The sequence below is a fragment of the Xiphophorus maculatus genome, chromosome 19 (genome assembly GCF_002775205.1).
Source record: "Xiphophorus maculatus strain JP 163 A chromosome 19, X_maculatus-5.0-male, whole genome shotgun sequence".
Lineage (NCBI taxonomy): Eukaryota > Metazoa > Chordata > Actinopteri > Cyprinodontiformes > Poeciliidae > Xiphophorus > Xiphophorus maculatus.
This window is the reverse complement of record NC_036461.1, coordinates 16,172,131-16,192,827: the sequence shown is the minus strand read 5'-3', so window position 1 is coordinate 16,192,827 and position 20,697 is coordinate 16,172,131. Positions and strand designations below refer to the sequence as shown.

Here is a 20,697-nt window from a genome sequence, read left to right as displayed (position 1 = left end):
TGCTGACTGCGTTAAACTGAATGGTTTCAGCTGTGCCCTACCCGTGCCTTTACTGTGACGGGAAAAAAAATACTGTCAAAATTGGCAGTTGCTATAAACTGTGCACAGTAGTTTAAAACAATCTGAACAGCCGGAAACTGAAAGATTTACTAACCATGACACTTGTGTTGCTCCAAACTCTTTGGCGATGGCTTGTGAATTTAATGGGGTGAGGTTTCTGAGCAGTATGTGGCTAATTGAAATGGGACATCTACTCTTGTCGTTCCTTCTCTCTGCCTCTGAGGTCTCCTCGCAGCCAGACAGCATCAAACCTTTTTCATGGTCAGTCTCAGACTTCGATGAAAAATTTACTAGCTTGCCTCTCTTTAATTCTCTCAGTTCGGTGCTGTCATCTTGGCTTGAAGGCCTCCCTCCTGTGCCCTCTGCAAAGGCTTTTGGGAGGAAAAACAGACAAAGTAGTTTAAAAACTGGGCTAATTTATTTATTTATTTGGCAAGCAGGGTCTCACTTCAGGATATTTGGGAGCAAATCCGGGTAGTATATAAAAATGCAATCTAATTGGGTCTCAGATGGCACTTCTGTAAATATTACAACACACACTAGGGTCTTCACCTCTTTTTTTTTTTTTAGCAAATTTATCTCAGCATGCATTTTAAAGTAAGAGTGAGATTCTGACGCTGTGTTTCAGTCAACAATAAGGAATCTGAAATTATGATGAAAAGCAGTTTGAAAGGAAAATGAAATATTCATGTGGGTAAATTTGAATAAGCTACAACACTGGCAGATTTGTAGGTAGGCAGCTCAGTAAGATTATTTGAGAGAGTATTTATGGGGGTTTCTGAGGACGGTATCTGGAGCTATTTTGGTCCTGACTCAGGCTGTGTGATGCCAGTCAAAATATTAAGACAGCTTCTAAGTTGTTAAGCAAAGTACCCTCACACCTCACCTTGACAAATACAGTTAAACAGAGTTTTGCTCTACTATGTGCAGAAATACTGTCAATGTGTTTGAGTGAGCCTCTATTGCAGAAAAAAAAATCTGTAATTCTCATGTTGAGGCAATTTTGCAGCTTTTTTGGCTTCAGAAAAGCTGTTATGAAAGCCAGTCAGCATCACACATCAATTGATATCAATAAGAAAACAGATCAGTTGTATTTATCCAGGTCCATCGGTTTAAAATTTTAGGGGCTTTATAAGGTTTTCATGGAACAGTAAAAGTTGGAAATGCTGAGGAAAAGGGGCCATTAACTTTAAAGAAGCTCTTTCAATCAAATAAATGGCTAATATGTTGTTAATGTAGTTAGTAACAACATATTAGCCATAGCCATATTAATATTTCTTTTGTAATATCAGTACAGGGATCTGCACTGATAAGTGATACATTTTTTTGGTGGTCTAAACATGTTAATAGACTCATTTCTGTAACAAAAAAGAAATCTACCAAGCAGATCCATCCATCCATCCATCCATCCATCCATCCATCCATCCATCCATCCACCCACCCGCTAAAATAACTCACACGTAATCATTTTTGTGAGTACTTAAAACTGGATGAATGTGAACGTGCAGAAGACAAACGGAAGCAGATGGAGTATTAATTAACGTTACAGTTCCGAGGAATTTATCTGGACATCAGTTTTTACTTAGAGGAACTCAAACTGTCAAAACTTTAGCCCAAAGCCCAAGAACATATAACTGCTTTCAGGCTTTCGTTTTATTAAAGCACTCAGTTTACTTTCAAGAAGTTTTCCCTTAAAAGATGGAAGCGTGGATATGTGAACCAAACCATTAGCCAGGGCTTTCAGAACATTTTTTTTTTCTGTAAAGTCACAGTTAGTTATAGTTGTGTGTATGAATTAGTTAAATCCTAAAATAACATGAAAAGATGTTATGATGTGTGTGTGCTTTGAACGATATTCTGTTTGGGTTCCAACACTATAGCTTTCCCTTTGAAATTTTGCTGGAAAGTCTTCAGTTTACTCTTCAAGTTTAATAGCTTTCTCCCCCTTTGTGTTAGTAAGATTTCAGCTACTTTGGAAGTGCTTTTGAATGCTAGAAGAGCCAGTTTGCAGCTCCTGTCAAACATCTATGTCAGTGTATGTGGTTCATTGCTGGACTGAACCAGCAAAGAACCTGATAAGGCAGACAGTGGTATTTCAGTACAGCCTAAATAGTCTACATCAGAGAGAGGAAGTAACAAAAAAAATCGAATCACTCTGCGCTGCAGTCAGAAAGAGAAAAGGTTTCCAGGATTTATGTTGAACCTTTAAATCAATTAAGAAGATGTAAGCAGAATGCAGCATTCACTAATTTTACAACTGTCAAATATGCAAAAAAAGAAAAAAAAACAACCAACAAAACATTCTGATACAAAAACATTCTGATGATCAGAGTTTGCTCCATCGTTGGCTGTCACTTTAGCATCCATCATGGGGTCATCAGGGTCAAAGTCTGGCATAAACACCTAAGGTCAGGATTCAACTCAAATATTCTATAATCTATGTGAAAATGGAAGTTTTGTAGTGCCATCTGGTCAGCTTGATTCTTGGTTGGTGGGTAGATATTTGGATTTATGGCAGGCCATCAACTCAAATATACACAAAGCAGAGTTAGACTTCTTTTCCCTCGGTGGTCTTAAAAACATTTTATGTTGCTGCTGCTGCTGTAGCAGTAGGGAAAGAGCAGACTGTAGTTCTTGTAAAAAGTTAGATCCTTCAGTGTTTTCAGTCAGACGCTGTAGGTCTATTAGTCTGTTGTGGACAGTGTTATCTCTTCTATCATCATCTGTTGAGGTAGCAGCATCAGAGCCAGTGACCTAAAAAAGGTCAACAAGCTGATGAAGAATTTCTCTGTTCTGATGACTGCTATAGAACCTCTGGAGATGATTGTGTAGAGATGAATTTTTCATAAAATGAACATTACATCAACCCTGAGCATGTTCTTTATGAGGCTGTGATGCAACAATAAGGGGTTTTCAGTCAGAAGCTTTTAAAGAACTGATGTAATACTGACAACTGGAGAAGATTCTTACTACCTACAGACATCTATCTATAAAAACTCTTTTGAGAAATATGTATAAAGCAAGTTACAAGAACTATTTTTTCCTTTTTGATTAGTAAAGTATTTTAGTATTGGAATTGAATTGAATAAATGAATTATTTAAACACAGCATGTGTGTTATAAGAATTAAAATGTTGTTCATATGTCAAACTGTCAAATTCTTTTCTGTTTGCTTCCTAATTAAACAGTACACACTACGAGTCAATCAGCAACCACAGAGGACAAGCTTAAAGCAGTTTTAATCGCATTCTAGGTTTCAGTACAGTGCTTTACAAGTCTAAACAGTCCTATTGTTAAAATGCCATTTTCATTCTTATCTTCTGCATGCAGTGTCACCATGAATTATACAGAGAGCATGGACCATGAATGCAAAGCCTATTTTCTTGCACACAAAACTGAAATCCGAGGTTAATTAGGTGTTAACAGCAGAGGTGGAAACCAGTGTTCAAACTTTTTGGTAACAGAGGTTGCAAGACAGAATGCCAGTTTATCAAATGCCACTCATTGCAAAATAAAACAGACACCATCGGCTCCTATCTCTGTGAAGAAGCTTTGTTGCTATAAAACGCGAGTTGCCTATGACCCCTGTGTGATCAGGTCCTGATCACTCAGGGTGATTCTCAGCACAAAGGCTTGCAGTGCCTCATGTTGTTGGCACAGGTCCGGCCTACGTTGGCCCCCTCCAGCAGTAAGTCAGAAAGTCGATCAAGGCCAAGGCAGGTGGTGAGGGGGCTGATGAGACCGTAGAGACCGCCTAAGGTGATGCTGATTGGCCAGCCAATGCACAGGAGTACCACCAGCCAAATGATGCACCAGAAACACGAGCCACAACTCGCCATCCTGGTCTACAGGAAAATGAAATCAGTTAGAATACAAATTATGGTCTTAAAAATGGTAATGCACACATTCTGTATATGTGAACTAATAAGTAATACTAATTACTAACTCAAATATAACATCTTTTACAGTAAACGTTGAAGAAAATGTGTGTGAGTTGTGAAATGTATTGTCACAGATATATTTTATGGATCAGTGGCACAAATGGTTTTGTATAAAACATTTTAAAAAACTCACACATTTTTAACTCAGACTGAACTACAGAGGAGAGGAACAGGAATTTCACATGATATGTAATATTAATACAGTAGATGTAAAAAGTCTACAGACTTCTGTTGAAATATCTTTTTCTTCATGTACTTGGAAATTGTTTTCTAACCTTTTCCTGACTGATACATTGTGATAATAGCATCCCTCTGACTGCTCTTTTTCTATGGAATCCAATCTGAACGTCATTTGTCATTTGTGGTTTTGGTGTGTACTCATTCCTGTTTGACACCAGGTGAGAATGTGGTGGTTATTTCAGAAAGCAGACATATTCTGCGTGGCGTAGGAGAGCATGCAGACTCATACAGTCACATTATAAAAACATCATAAAAACATGGTACGTTAGTATGGGCGTATAGGCTTCTTTTCCACTATATGTAGTTTATCAACGTAACAATTTAACAATATCAATATTTATATATTTTGTAACGAGTTTAATTTTCACAGTGTGTGATTATCACTATGAGTTCTTGTATCTGGCTTTAAAAATAATTAAGGTTGACTATTTAGATTACACAGGACAAAATTTAATGTTCTTCTGTTGTGATGAGGGATTATCGGTATGAGATGGGAATTGTTGTTGATCTAGAAGTGCTTGTCAGGATCAGACAGTCGCTTTTATAAAGCACGATATGCTGACAGCTTCAAGCGATAGCCACCATGCCTGTCTGACTGTCGAGGTCAACTGACCATTGAATGACACGGTGTTGAAGAGGCACGTTAGTCACCCACTAATAGCAGATCAGCAAACATCATTCAGGACCTTTATAATAAGCATAACTGTCAGCACAGATAAACAGCAACCAGGAGTCGTAATGTGCTGCTATTCTCAGCCTGCTGCATCACCTGCAGAGACAAAGTTTCACTTGGTAAACTGTGCAGGTCTCAACTTCCCTTTTCACCACTTTCTAAAGGGTTTCAAATAAGAAGTGTGGCTTTAAGTATTTCCTGCGATAAAATCCACCAGAAAAATCTGGCCCGCGGCCCAGCCTTGAAGTTAAGATAGTAGATCTGATGGTTTTATGAGTGTGAAAGTATTGTGTGCTGTCAGGCTGATTCTTTAAGCTTGTTAAAGCATTAAGACACAATGGTCAGATTTCTCCCCCCCTAACTCCCTGCAGGCACTGCTGCCTTAACTCTGTGCAACGTGTAATTTCCTGTTTTGACAGCACTGTCATGTAGGGTTGGCCAATAAATTACATGTTCTTGCACGAGCGTGTCTCATGGTGTATCCCGTGCTCTTAGTAAACACCAGCACATTGAAAAGAGAGGGAAAACACACATAAATGAGCCACAAAATTACAAGTTTTTACAGTGGAAAAACATTAGAGTAAATTACAAGAATATTTTTGATATTAGATAAAACATTCAATTTAAAACTTTGACATTTTTACAGCTGCAAACTCTTAGATATGATGGAATTATCGTCTTTTTTCAAAAAATATCCCACAAAACATTTAATAATAATGAATCTTCTCATTATACATCACTCCACAGGAAGCGCAGCAACAATCAATCTACTTTTGTTATGTTAAAGGCGGTTAGTGCAATTTTATATCCAAGCAAAAGGTTAGGAGTGTCAGCTTTGCAAAAATATCTATTAACCTAGAGTATACCTGTCCTGTGAGTATAAAAGACATGTTCACCTTCAGCACAGACAAGGTTCTGGAGGAACTGAGCGGCTGCTTTCCTTCTCGCACGGACAAAACTCTCCCAGATGCTTCCTCAGACTTCCAGGGAAGATGTTTGTAAGCAGTAGTCACTTCCCACCAGTTTGCCACTAATTTGCTCCAACAAGGTGCCACAGCAGCTGGACTGTCTAAGGCCGGCTGAACGAAAGCTAACGGGAAGTCTGATCGGAGGGAGGCTGTTGCACAATGAAGCTATTCATGTGACTCAGGGGAAAGATTTGCCTGGTGTCATGAGATTTCAGCTCTTTGGTGATATAGCGAGATGTCGCGAAGCTTGAGGTTTTATGTGACTGACAAAGACAAAAGAGTGGATAATTGTGGGGTGGAAAGTAAATGATTCATGGATTTTTCATAGGTCGTGCGTTTTTATGTAGCCTCTCTGACTTCCACTTCTTTGCTAAATAGCTCACGCTCTGAGTGGAGATGATCCGTGAACATCAACCTTTGAGATATCTCAATTGGACTTAGATCTGTGCTTTGACTAGGCCATTAAAATATGCTTTCAATTAAACATTTTTCCTATCAACTGTAACCAGCATTGACGAGAAGTTAGTAATTGTTATAACCCAACCCTGAATTAAACCTAACATGCAATGGACTTTATTTAGGCTCACCAGAGGGGCAAGTAGTTCGAATGCACGAATTTTCAGATTCTTATAGATTTAAAAATAAAAAATGTTAATCTTTTGTCTTAAACTCTACAATTATGCACTATTTTGTGTTGGGTGAGTATATGAAAAATTCAGCAGATTTCCCTTAATCTTATAAATAGTTGAATAAAAATGAGTCTCATATATGAAAGTCCTTCACTTACTCAGTACACAAAATATTTCTAAACCGTCATTCCAGTCCTTACTCTAGGAAACATAAATCCCTACCTACTACTGCTCCAGCAAAGTCCACTGAACCTTTACCTCAACTGCCCTAAATTTACACAATATGGCGGAAGAACAGAAAAGAATTTTTATGGCTTTACAGTTGACTGCAGAAAATGTGTCTCTCCACATTTATCAGCACATGGTTCTCCAGCAGGTCCCTGAACTGGCCGAGGCACAAGCAGCTGTGCAGCTGACCTGCTGCGCTATCAGGCAGCCTGAGGTGTGATGTAGCAACGACCAACCTCTCGTGCATGATAATGACTAAATTTCCAGTCTGAGTTTTCGCCTGCAGGGTTGTGAACCCCATTAAACTCTTAATCATAATTAATTTATGTTTAAATGGTCAAGCATTGCTTTAAACCTGGATCATGGATATTGCTCTTGATTTTAACACCAATATTAAATTCTTTCAGCCGATCTCATCCCTTATAAGAACTGTTCTGCAACATAAGTGTGTCTTCGGTACTGCACAAAGATGTATGAATGGTGAAGGATTTACTGTTGCTGGTTGAGTGACTGTGCTTCTAGAGGGCAGGGTGAAATCCCCCGGCATGCATACGGGTTCTTGGGTGAAGTGACTGACCTATAAATGCAGCTTAGTAGCAGCCTGCACTGCCGGTTTGGGTTGAGCCAGTCACAGCAGAGTTAAGATTACCATGAATGGATGAGCGTATCATGACACCGAGGTTATTTGATAGAGTGAAAGTGCAACAATGATTATGTTTGGAGACAAAGTATATTATCAGCTTTGGTAGCTGCACATAAAGAAACAAGCCAGTATAAATAAAATGATTTTAGTTTCTTTAATAAAGTACTAATGGTTAAAAAAATCATCTGCTTTAAAAAAAGGTAGCAAGAAAACATCACAAGGATCTTTGAGAAGCAGAAAACAGATTCAGTATCAATGTCATCACATGTTTTCAATGAAAAATATAATCTCCCCATGTGTAGTAGTCCACTAACGGATCCTCTACTGCTCTTCGTCATCCTCCTCCTCCTCACTGTCGCTGTCTCTGCCTGGATGCTCTGGCATCTTCGTGTGGTCGACTGTTTCCTGGTCCCCCTCTTCCTCTGTGGTCTTCTCTGCGTTTGGCTCAGGGTTCGCAGCTCCTGGGGTTTCCTGCTCCATGGGAGTTTCTGGCTGTGGTTCTGCGGAGCTACCCTGCTTTGTCTCGACTGCAGCGTCCTCCTGAGATTGTTGTGGAGGCAAAGCCAGTTTCTGCTGTTGCTGCTGAGAAAGATAAAAACACAAGGATTTTTAACAAATGAAATATTTTCACAGTAATTTTGGTAAAATGAAAAGAGTTGTTCTCTATACGTATGAATATAAATACCATTTATTTCTTGACTGGACATTTTTTAGAATAGTAGTGTTAGAAGTGGTTACAATTGTTTTTTTTTTTACACATTCTAAGATAATGGTCCTGAAAGGTGTTTACCTGTCTGTACTTCTGGGAGGTCTGGATCATGTGCATGTACATGTTGTACACAAAGTTTGTCATCTCTGGCATGTCCTTGATGATCCGGTCGGGCTGCTCATCCCTCTAAAGGAGAGGAGGGGGGAGAAAAAGGCAATTTGATGTTTCAGAATAGTAATGAAATCAAAAACTCCTTGTATCTTGTTAGGGATCATTCATTAAGTTACCAATGGAGGTTTTATGGATTTACAGCAAAATCAGTGACGAAATTACATTTCATCCCCGAACACAAATTTTCCTTGCAGCTCCCACTTCTCACTGGCTAATGAAACCAAGTGCAGAATGCAGAGTCAGTAATTCGACAACATTAGCATGCAGACCATTTCTTGCAGCCTAAACTGCAGAGAGAGATGAGCAGAATATTTTATCTGCTGATAAGACTTTTGCTTTGCTAACAGAGAAGATCCTCACTGGAATCCTGCTGGCATCACGTCAAAGTCAATGAGACACTTGATGACTACAACTTAAATGTGGAAGAATTCTCTGTAGCGAAAAGTTAATAAAACTTGTTGCTTTACTGTAATTCAACTCACTAAACATACAGTGCCATGAAAGAGTAACCGTTCCCTTATATGACGCTTCTATTTTTGTCACATTTAACCTCTTCAGATTGCAGAATAAATTGTAAGAACAGACAGAGTAAATACAAAAAGCAATTTTCAAATGATTATTTCAACCATTAAGAGAAAAAATCTCTCCTAACCAACCTGGCCCTTTGCTTAATGAGTTAATGATTTACCCAACCCAACAGTTTCCATCTAGCAGTTGCCACTCATTTTTTCACAATATTTACCTGCAGTGGCGTTGTCAACATCCTCACCACTCCGAGGAAAGTTCCCCACTATTTCATGCGTTCTCATTTTAAATATAATGGTTTTCATTGGTGTTTCCTGCTGTCCCAATCTAAGATGATTTTATAACCTTTTTCAGATCAATATGTTGGTGACTTTAGTTCTCATCTGTTCTTAAACGTCTTTAATTCAGAACACAAACAAAGTTTTGAGACTTTTGGCCACCTTCATGTTGTGCAACAGCTGCTATTTGAGTGATTTTTATTAGTTAGTTGTTCCCATATGACCATGATAGTCTGGATAGCTTTTTCACCTTAATTAATTTAAATGATCTTAAAACATAATTAGTTATCTGTACAATGTAAACACATTGCTGCAACATTGTGTGCAAATACTCCTGTGAACCAAGTCAGCTTGCGATTTAGTAAGGCCAAATTTCTTGTTATCCTTGTGGTCGTGCGTGTTAGCAGCAAAGGTTTACCAACTGTAGATGGACAGGCTAAGCAGGGGCCGCATGTGTGTACCCAAAAGAGCTGTCCCTCGTGGGGATGAACACTCGAGATTCAGAGAAAGTGTCAGAGGCTGTGGGGTATTTTAGACTGCCCTGTTGCCACAGCGCGCCAGCCACTGAGATGCAGTGACCAGACAACAGCCGTGTCACGCTGGTCTGGCCCAAGGTTTTATTGTTAGATCTTTGGGAGTTAAAAATAGTCAGGCCTGTGTTTCCCATGCTCACAAAGGGCCCCTGCACACTGATGTTAACAGATCAATCTGTCTGTGTAAAGTAGCAGAAGGTATAATAATGACAGAGTGGCACCGGATGGAGAAATAATTTAAGGAAGAGGAGACTAGCATGGATCTCAATGCATTTGCCTGACTCATGATAAGGAAGGTAAACGGATTACGAGAGAATAATTGATCCAGAGAGCAGAGCATGCATGTGGATGTACATACAGGCTGTTCCTGGCTGTAGTACTCGTGCGGTCTGATGTGTAGCTGCAGTGGTCTGGCAGTCAGTTGCTTGAAGGCGGGAGTCAGCTCGAAGCAGTTCTCGAACAGTGACACCCGAGCAAAGATGTACAGACCCAATCTGGCTCTTGACATGGCGACCACAAGACGCCTCACATCCCTGTGGAGAGAGGAGAAAAAAAAACAAAACACAGCTGAGAATTGGTTTGACATGAAGTGGGGGGTGGGGGGGCAATATTCAAAGAGACATGAGTGGGAGGGGAAGAGGACTGTGAAATTATCATGTGCAGAGGAATAGCTAAAACTTAGATCAGGGTTAAAGGATACAGTAGAGACAGAGGAAAAAAAGGCTATGTAGCGTGGGAGGAAGGAAGGTTTAAAGAAGGATAAGAGGGACTAGGTGAGTGGGACAAATACAGAAGATGAAAGAAAAATAAAGGAAAAGGAGGCAAGAGGGAACATAAGCAGAGGAAGTGGGAGAGTAGAGGAAGGGGCAGATTTAGGTTACTTTTTCTTGCCATCTAAGAGAATTAAGAGATTAAAAAAGACAGAGGAGTAATTTCTCTATGAAGAAAGAAAAAATCCCACTTGGCTTGTTCTAACACATTTGTTAATATACTCTGCTGTCAAGGAACGCAACAGAAAATCTAAATACAGCCCCCCTTCAAGAGTATTAGCATTTCTGTTTCCAATGTTAATTCTACTAAAATCCCTTTTACGTAGATGCTGACAGACACAAATTCTCTATTACAGATACTAATTTTTAAAATTCAGGGTGGCTTCTTGCCAATACTTGAGACCAAGTTTATTTTAGCTAGCCTTTATGATTATTGTCACCTTTAATTAATTTTTTTTCTAAGGAGGCTGGTTCTGTATGACATCATTACCTCTTTTGGTTGTGAATGAGCTCCCCTGCAGCTCACAGAGCCAATGTTGGTCAGAAACTATTGTCAACTTGATTACATGTACCTAACTAAAGGCTTTGCAATGAATCTGAAGGTTTGGGAGGTTGTTCTCTAAAAGTAACATTTATATTTAACAAATATTTAAAAGGCTCTAAAAAATATGAATGAGTCTTGACATTTTTACTGGTAGTGCTTTTCGGAAGTTAGAAAAAAAGATGACAAAACATATAGATGTGTAAATCTGTAACTGTCATGCTGTATTTACTCTAACTTATGATTTACAGTAATTTTTCCATATTGTCCTCATACCCTACCAAAAGCAAAAAATGCTACACTGCTCCAATTAAGAAGAAATACAAACAGAGGGATGAACTCCATCCACATCGTCCAAACATTGTAGTTTGTGACAATGTATGAGGGATATAAATAATGTGGCAAAGAACTGTTCTATAATTTCTCCTTGACAACGCAGGTTTGGAAAGAAAAACAGACAGACCTGCATGTGAACACATCATGAACCCAAAGGCAAGATGCACAAAAACTATGCTGAATGTGAACTGTATCCACCTACTCTACTGCATTACAATTAATTCAATGCAAATCATACAAATCCAAGCAGAAACAGTAAACTATGTTTGTACTTTTAGTCACTGAAGAATAAGGATATAACTCATAGTTATGATGGAGCATTTATAAAATCAAGGACCTTTTTTTGAGAATATGGAAATGTATTCTAAAGTGTAAAATAAGTCCAGATGAACAACTTGGCAGATTAAGAGAAGTAATCCTTGAAATATGCATGATGAGTTTCATGAATATGCAAAAAAGAGATTTTTGTCCAAAAAAAGAAAAAAAAAGGCTTTTGGGAGCTGCTGTGTGGCATTTAGTATTTTAACAGCTCATACCGGCATAATATCGAGATTATTGCAGAAAATTAATGCATAGTTCAAAAAAGAGGTTCACTGCTACAAACTGGAGAACTAAATGATATTTTTTTTCATATGCAAAATATGCAAAAAAGAGTCTGAACCATGGAAGACAATACTGTGGAGGACATGAGCCAATCATCGTAGCCTGTGGACATGGCAGTGTCGAGAGATGCCCACCTGGGCTGTGACACGATGGGGCAAAGTGGACGAATAGCTACCCTTTGTGTGTCCACGTGTTTGTGTGCATCTGTGGCCTGTGTGCATCCCTGTCAAAGTGTGTGATCCTGTATGCGAGTGTGCCAGTGTGTATCAGCAGGAAGGTTTCTCCTGTCAAAGCCAGGGTCAGTTCATCATATGGTCAGCTGTATGCCGTTTGGTTGTCACGGTAGCAAATTGTCAAGAGGAGAGATGCAGGATCAGAGGAGAGGAAGAGGAGCATGGCTTATGAGGGTGAAGTTAGTGGCAGACCACAGTGATCCCAGTATATCTCGGTGATCCTTTCAGAGGTAACTGTGTCTCTAACATATGAATGAATCGCAAGGAAAGTAGTGTAAAAAGTATTTGCTGTATCTATATTACTGTGATTAAAGAATAACTGTTTGAGATGCACATTTAAATATATTTTGATGGATAAGAAATCCTATGAACAAATATTTTAAAATTTTAAAAAAATTAAGTATGAGACTATGTTTGCTAGTAATCATAACCAACTTATGCTTAGTGATCATAATGAAATGTTGGACATTAAATAGATGAAGGATGATGATAAAAGGACTAGTAATAAAAACAGGTGAATAAGATATATTCTGCATAATGTTTTTAAAGAAAATATGTGATTATGCTTCTTGACCTTTAAAATAGTTTCCTAAAGCTAAATCAATAAAAAAGCCACAAATATTTTTAAAAATTGCTTCCTAGTTTCAGTCATTTTCAACAATTTCTTTCTTAATAAAACTACAAAGATGAACCTCTCATTACGCCGCCATTGGCGGCGTAAATCACCAATCCAGATCTTCATGTTCCACACACATTAAAGCATTCATAAATAAAGCTGACTTAGCAGGACCACAGGAAGGGTGGAAAAAACACTCCTGTTCTTCAGGATAAAACAACGTTATTATTCCATTGTTTAAAGACATTTTTGATGCACAAGTTATATGCAACGCTGCACCCAGTAGTGTTCAGGAGAAGAGAATTGCTGAATTTGACTACAGTGAATGATGACAAAGATCAAATTGCAATACGCTGTGTGTGTGTGTATGTCTATATGACTGGGTTTGTATTGGATTGATTTGAGTGTTAATTAAATAGTCTATGACAAACATTAAGTAGGATTATTTGGGTTTGGATGAAAAGAACAAGAAACTTTTGCATAAGATGAGTCAGCTAACTGTTAGTCCCAATTTCCTAATATGATATTCTTGCTTTGGGATTGGCTGAGTCTGATAGTATTCTTTATTTTACTGTTGTTTCATGACAACAGTAACTGAGGTAAAATTACAGTATTGCCTTGTTTACTTAAGTCTCAAAAAGTAGCAATCTGAGGATAAGAAAAAAAATTTTTTTTAAATAATTTCATGCAGGCTCCAAGTTGATGAAATGTGATGAAATCTGGCAGGCTTGGAAGCAACACTTTCTGCAATATTCCCAAATGAAATAAGAATGCATGCTTTAATATTGCCAGGAAAATCCACATTCATATTGAGTGTTATCACCAATAGTATGAAGCTGACTGAAAACTGGGTTTTGAGGACTTTGATGTTCAGTGCTGCCATAAATCATCCACAGAACTGCTGCAATGCCATCCACTGACCAATCAGAAACACTCTGAATGTGGGCAGGGTAGGGTGTGAAATGTGTGCAATAAGATCAGATAGATGAGAAAAAGAGAGAAGCATGCACTGCCAAAAAAGATAAGGTATATTTATTGTCAGGGACATCAAGTCAATTCCCTATCTGTGAGATAAAAAATGGCCTTTTAAGTGTCTTGTTTCTGCCACCTAACTGGTCCAAGATGAGGGCTGATGTGCAGAGAGAGAGAGAAAGAGAGAGATAGTACTCAGCTCTAAAAGGAATGGCTTGTTATTTGCTCTGGAGTACCAATTTGTTGGCTGTCCAATACAGCGATAAAGCTGTGAGCTGTGCAATTCCAACAGTAGCTAATGTATATCAGAGCAAATAGCCAGCATAGCTAACTGAAGTGCAGTGGATGAGTTCAGCCTCAGCTCCTTGATAATAAACCATGTGGCATATAAAGCGTAAGGAGCTCATTGAGATTTCATGGCAGCAGAAAGGCCACTAGACCACACATCAGTGGAATAAGGAATGAAGGGAGAGAGTCAGGAGCAAACGAGGGTCTAGGCCTAAGATGAGGGGCACGTAATGGGACAGTCATGGTGTTGGAGACAATTTTAATCTTCTTTTGGCTAACTTTCTTGTGTAAATAAAGAGGTTCCAAAAAATCTTTTGCAGCTGTCTCTATGGTGATCAGGATTTAAGGATGGATGGCTTGAAGGATAACACTTCAGAAAAGGGGAGTATGAAATTCAAAATATTTTTATACTATTAAAAATTAAATCTATTAAATAAAAGTTTAAATAAACATTCCCATAAAGACATAGCATAAAAAAAATAGAAGTTGCATTTGCATAGGTAATATTGTAGAACAGCTACTGAGATTTTTTTTTAAATCAGGTACATTTATTCTGCTTTGCATGCACTGGAATAATCACCTTAGGTGTCCCACAGCTTTGGTACGGACCAGCGAGAGGATGATGTAGTCATTCTGCTGACCCTGGAACCTGTCCACTGTTGTAATCTGCACACACACAAGCACATTTTTTATTATTCAATAAACCCAAAGCACATCTGCATAAATTTGAAAGATTTGCTAAACAAGCTTCAGCAGCTAAGATGCTTTGCAAAGTAAATGAATGCGTTTTAGCCAGGTGGAAAGTTTTTTCCTGAAATGTTAAAAGAAAATATGAGTGAGCCTACTTTCCCTCTTCGCTTCTTCTTTTCTGGTTTCTTTCTTTATTTTTGAGAGGAGAGTGATAAGAAGCCGGCGTCTTCTTGATGGGCTGTTATCGCTGAGGGCCACATGGGCAGCCAAAAGAGTTAATGCGGCTTAAAGGGCATTTGCTATCACTAGCCTCTTAGTGGGGCCTCCTGAGAAGCAGATCCAAGGTAGTAGGGGGCCATGCGGTTAGCCTCAATCAAAGGTTATTTTCAGAGGAGAGAAAATGCCTGAAAAGTACTTCTATGTGAGACTTTTCACTTTAATTCAAGCTGCTGGCAACTGTACTGACTTCAACACATAAGGAACATAAATGTTCCTGTGCTTTTATGCATTACAAAGTAAAGATATGGCTCCTTGTAAAATCTGAAGTAGTTAACTTACACGTTCCCTTGGAACTAATAACATTATTTAATACACATAACATACACAGTTGCATTATCTAATGAAAGTTAAAAAATAAGACTTAATTTGTTGACCACCAAAAATGTGTAATAGATAAATGTTCATTTCTGGCACTCTGATTTGTTCACAAATGAAAGAAAGATTTTTTTGGATAAAGACCCCTGAAAAAAAACACACCAGACTTCTGATTTACAGAAGTCAGGCATGAATAAGCATGCACTTCAATGCTGTTTTTCTTTTTAAAGTTCATAAAAAAAATCAGACAAAAGTCATGGACCTTTGTCAGATTGTTACCATATGGATAACTGATAGTAATACTTCTGTGAAGAAACTAATACATGTATTTTTTTTAAACATTTAATGGTTGGTTTAAAACTAAAATTCTGTAAATTGATGTAGCACTGTCTGTCCTTAGAAAGAAAACTGAAAACAAAACTTCAAACCTCAAAGAAAACCTGGTCAGACCTAAGCTGAAGAGAGATTTAAAAAAAAAAAAACTGAACGAACATTGGACATATGTCTAAAACAACATTTTTCAATGCCTCTTTTTGTATTGGCACCATCCCCGAGTGAAACAGGTGTGAGAATACACAGATAAATCCAGATACAGAGATATACAATATAAGATAACATTTATTCTCACTGTCTGACTTAGCTTAAAACCAGAAAAACTTTTTCTGCTTTAGATGAGAAACAATTTTCCATTGTTACAAAGTTCAGCTGAAAAGCCACTCATGGAGGAAGAGGCCCTTAAACAAAGCAAACATAAGAAAAATCCAGATTAAGATGATGTGTGGATTCTTTAAATGGCAATTTTAAAGTATAAAACCTGTGGATAAAAGTAAAGATATTGTGATTCTGGGTTTTCTCAAGATCACAAAGAGAACCATTCAGCTAAAGGGATGTTTTTAAAGAAATGTGCTAAATGACATTTTATAAATCCAAGAGATTTTTACACTACTCAAATAAAGAAAAAAAAGTGCATAGACAAAAGTTGCTCTTCGGAATCATTACTGTATGAAACACGTGGCTTTACAATAGCAATGTCCAGAAGAATTTAAAGCCCAACACAATGAGGTTAGTGTGTCCTCTACAGATGCTCACATTAGAACAGATCAATAGACCTCCATCAAGAAGCTGCACAGTGCTGGACTGGATACCTCACTCATGTTATATAAATCTTGCAGTGGCTGGAACTTTCTCCGATCTCATAATCCAAAGTAACTTGGAACTCCCACAGAACACCCTATCTTCGGTAAAAAGTAATGTGTTGAGTGTGTCTGTGTATGTGCTAAAAGGTATTTATTTATGTCTTCCTGATGTTTACGTTTTTTGCCTGTGCAAACTCACCGGCAAAAATATGTTGTGTTTTTAAGCACATGAGGAATCGTGGACTGTATATCCGCATGCATAAACGTATGCCTCTCACACCACGAGATGTGAGAAGCTTTTGACAGGTAGTTATTCTTGGCCCGGAGACACGGACGCCTATCGACATTCTCCCAAAGGTATAGCTTTTTGCATGGTGTTTAGTTATTTATGAGAAATCTTCCTGCGAGAGAATCACAGAGGTCATGTCAATGTGACACACACACGCCTGTGGACATGCAGGAGCACCATTACCTATACTGTGTGAGACACACACACACGCAACGCACCCGCCCACACACAACTATTTACAGGGGATCATTTTCTACCATCTTGTCTTTCTCCTCATTGTCAGAACAAGAATGACACACTGTCTTTCAGCTAATAGACAACCATGGAGTGTTGCACTCTTTTTGGTTATTTAATCCATTCTGCTACGTAGCATTCGTTGTAATCACTGCTGGGAATGTGCAGATTAAGTTAGATTTTTAAACTATTTACGAGGCACGAGGAACAACAAAATCAATAGTGTGCCTTATTTTTGTGGGCTCTTGATGGCTTACTATTTATGACTTAAAGTTTTAAAAAAAACAGAACAAAAACAGAATGCAGGAAGATTTTCCTCTAATGACTATTATGCAGCATTTAGACATCCTGATTCATATTTTATGAATGAAAGGTATGCACCTTTATTTATGTTATTACATTTACTCTCTCTCTCCAGTAATATAGTTTATGGTAACGTGAAAGAGCCAGAGATGTGCAGAGAATGAGAACAGAGACCTTAAGTAAGAACACTCCTTAATTTCTCTTCTACCCATGTAATATGTAAGAAAATAAATGGATGACTCACAATTCACCATTCAAGCTTTGACCTGATGATACAGATATTAATTTCACTTTATGAAATTTAAGAGAATTAAAATATTGTTCTTAAGTAAAACAACAGTGCTAAAAGAATATTTTATTTTTATATAAGGAACAGGAAACAGTGTTTCACTGTAAAGATTTTATTAACAAAATGTTCAAGTTTTAACTCACTGGCTTTAGAGATAGAGATAAATCTTTACTGTCATTGTCACAAGAACAACGAAATTTAAAAAGTGCCATCAGTCAGTGCATATGCTTAAAAACAAAAAATAACTGTCTCACAATTCACACACAATGTAAGAAATAACAAATAACTGGTAAAAAAAAACCCAAACAAACAAAAAAAACTAATAAATAAGAATAGCCACATTCTCATGTTTAGGATACAATATTAGCAACTACTGCATTTAGTATTATTAAAAGGTGAGTCTGTCAGTCAGATTTGTATTCCCCCAATAAATGTAAACCCTTAGATTAACTAAAGATTTTAAAAAAGGCTACTAACATTTCCAGATGTGGAATGTGTTCAAATACAGGACAAATCAGATAATTTTTTTCTGGTATTCCACTCAGCCTTCCTGTTTTCTTCTTCAAGTCTTGCTTCATCTTAAACTTAATTAACTACAGTCATCACTAGACTCATTCTGAAAAAATATATTTTCAAGCAAATAGCTTCCTAAAACTCTGTGCTTTCATGAAACAAATGAAACACCTTGACATTTTTGAAAATAGCAAACCTTGAGGGGTTTTTTTCACAAGAGTTTTGAGGTCAATGTGACCAGAAAGAACTGTGTTTGGATGGGGGAAAAAAAAACAAAAAAAAAACAAGACAATCATCCAATTCTTGTCAGGAACAAATTTCTTAGTTGTTTATCTATATAAAACTTTAATATTGAAAATATTAAACACTTAATATTGTAATATTAAGTGTTACAAATCCATTGTAACACTAAGCAATTAAATGTAAAAGTAAAAAAAAAGAACTTTGTTGAAAGTATAAGAAACTGGCTTATTGACATTCAAATGGAAATGTAGGCTAATGCCTCTCCTTTTGAGACTCCAACTTGTGCTAACCAGGATTTCCCGTCCTAGTGAGTCTAATTAAAGCCATCAAAGTAAAGTAAGCAGGCTGCTGACATTTGCTTGGTTTTAGCAATTGTGACACACTGTCAAACACACTGTGGACCTGGTGCTCAGCGCCTGACCTTTCAGCCGCTCAGCATTTTTCTCATAAGAGTCCCTCTTTCCTTTTCATCAAGCGTCCTGTCTGGCCATCCTTCATTTCAGCACATCTAGCAGCCTGTCACTCTTGTCACTGTATCACTGGGTATGCACACTGACTAAGGATGCGAGGACTTTGACTGATGCTTTGTCTTGACTTTGCAAGACATCTTACATGGCTAAGCACAATTTTGGGCTCACTGTCAAAACAATAGTTCAAGAGAAAGGATGGAGGTATGGTTGCACAGCAGAAGCTTTAGATAAGAATAAGAAATGGAAGTAAACACTTTTGCCCTGCAGGTGTCCAACACACCATTAATTTGGCACTCAAACTGATACCGTAAGTGACTCAATGGGATCCACTTCCGCTGACCCATTTTCACATTTTAAGAAATAGCTAAGAGGCTGCTTGAAGCTTAGTTAGAGATTCAGTTAAGCCCAAATATATTTGTACCCTTGTGCAAATTCATATTTAGGTAATCTTCTAATTTTACTAACATGTTTATTCAGACTGAAAGTTGAAATGACCTAGCCAAAGGGTCTGAAACTTCAATGACCAAAATACATTTTTGCCCTATAGTGGGACAGTTGGCCGCACCGTTTCCTTGCAGCAAGAAGGTCCTGGGAATGAATCCCAAATGGGACCTTTCATCTAAACGCTGCATGGAGTTTGGATGTTCTCCCTGTACATATGTGGGTCTTCTCAGGCAGGACTGGCAACCTGTTCAGTGTGTATCCTGTCTTTCGCCCATTGAATGTAGGTAATAGGCCTACCCTGAAATTGATATTTTAAAATAATTATGTTAAAAAAGATGCAAAAAGTTATTCCTGCTACTTGTAGTGCCATTCTATTGTGAAAATTCAACCTGCATCTGGAAAAAGAGGGTGCAGATCTCTGACCCGGTCAGAGATCCAACCATTATCTAATAGAAAAAATATTGCGAAATTTCCACTGAGGTCGGTGCGGTTCAGTTTGCTGTTATGGTCCAATGTATTTAGGAGAGCATTTCCACTTCCAGTTGGACTCTCATTGGGCAGGAGGAGCTAAAACCAAACGGCTAATGACTCAAGTAACCCACTAAAATGTCTCGTGTTTGTCGCAGTCAGTGACGTTTTTTCTGACCCCTAGTCACTGCATTGTTTTGTGTGATGCCAGTAACTCCGCCCTAACTACTGTACCATTGTCTTTTACTGAAAAGGACAACTGAAGGTCACCAAACTGACATGTAGAGATATAGAAGCTATGTAGAGATTAGGGTGATAGCAACAAGACCTTCCAACCTGAAACACTTCAAGCTCATCGTAAAACACAAATGGTTAAAAAATGCTACCAGAAAAATACACAAAGCTTGTCAGTCAATTCATTATATTTTCACAACCTTTCAACACCTTGAAAACTGACATTACATCTCTGCTTCAGTTAAACAGCCCACAATCCTGCACTACATTACCAACAAGGTCACATTCAACAAATACCACACGGTCAACTCAACCCCCTCCTGCCCCTCGCAAAACACATACACCAACAGCAACAAGATGGAAATAAACAGGATTGTTAATACCAGCCCAGTTTTACCTATGGGGCTGATATTGATATATTTAAAAGGTGACCAGCATCCATCTCCACTTCCATCAATACCGATGTTACTGTCAATATATCTCTATTCCCCATCGTAATTTTCAGACCTTTCTCCAAATGTTAGCAATCAATGAGTGTATGAAAATATTCACGGCCAGTAAAGTAACAGAACTCAAAGAGGAAAACATAATCTTTGAATTGAGCTTAGTGATACAAAACAAAACAATTAGAACAGTGGGGAAAAAAATTTGCCAACAAGGTGCTGAATAATCATGTTAAAAAAAGAAAATGAAAAAATAAGGAGACAACAGCAGAGTAACTGATTAACACAGGCTAGACGAATACATCATAATAGTATTTTTTAGAGATAAAAAAGGGCACAATTCACATTCCTGCACCCACAATCAGTCAGGTGGTTAAAAGAAGGACTTCAT

At 38.0% G+C, this 20,697-nt stretch overlaps 1 protein-coding gene and 1 long non-coding RNA gene across 2 annotated transcripts in view; both read right to left on the bottom strand.

The window, feature by feature from the left end:
- Positions 1–3,281: 3,281 nt before the first annotated feature.
- On the bottom strand, positions 3,282–6,064 carry LOC111612168. Its single transcript, XR_002754450.1, has 2 exons — positions 5,810–6,064; positions 3,282–3,904 (listed from the first exon to the last, which is right to left on the bottom strand). It is a non-coding gene; the product is annotated as an uncharacterized LOC111612168 (long non-coding RNA).
- A 1,490-nt stretch (positions 6,065–7,554) lies between these two features.
- aqr (aquarius intron-binding spliceosomal factor) overlaps positions 7,555–20,697 on the bottom strand; it is a 46,197-nt gene continuing 33,054 nt past the window's right edge. Inside the window, exons 33-36 of the mRNA XM_023353139.1 lie at positions 14,537–14,622; positions 9,956–10,130; positions 8,172–8,276; positions 7,555–7,963 (exon numbers count right to left, since the gene is read on the bottom strand). Coding sequence (XP_023208907.1) covers positions 7,703–7,963; positions 8,172–8,276; positions 9,956–10,130; positions 14,537–14,622 — 627 coding nt within the window. The 3' untranslated portion in view covers positions 7,555–7,702. The remainder of the gene's footprint in view (positions 7,964–8,171; positions 8,277–9,955; positions 10,131–14,536; positions 14,623–20,697) is intronic.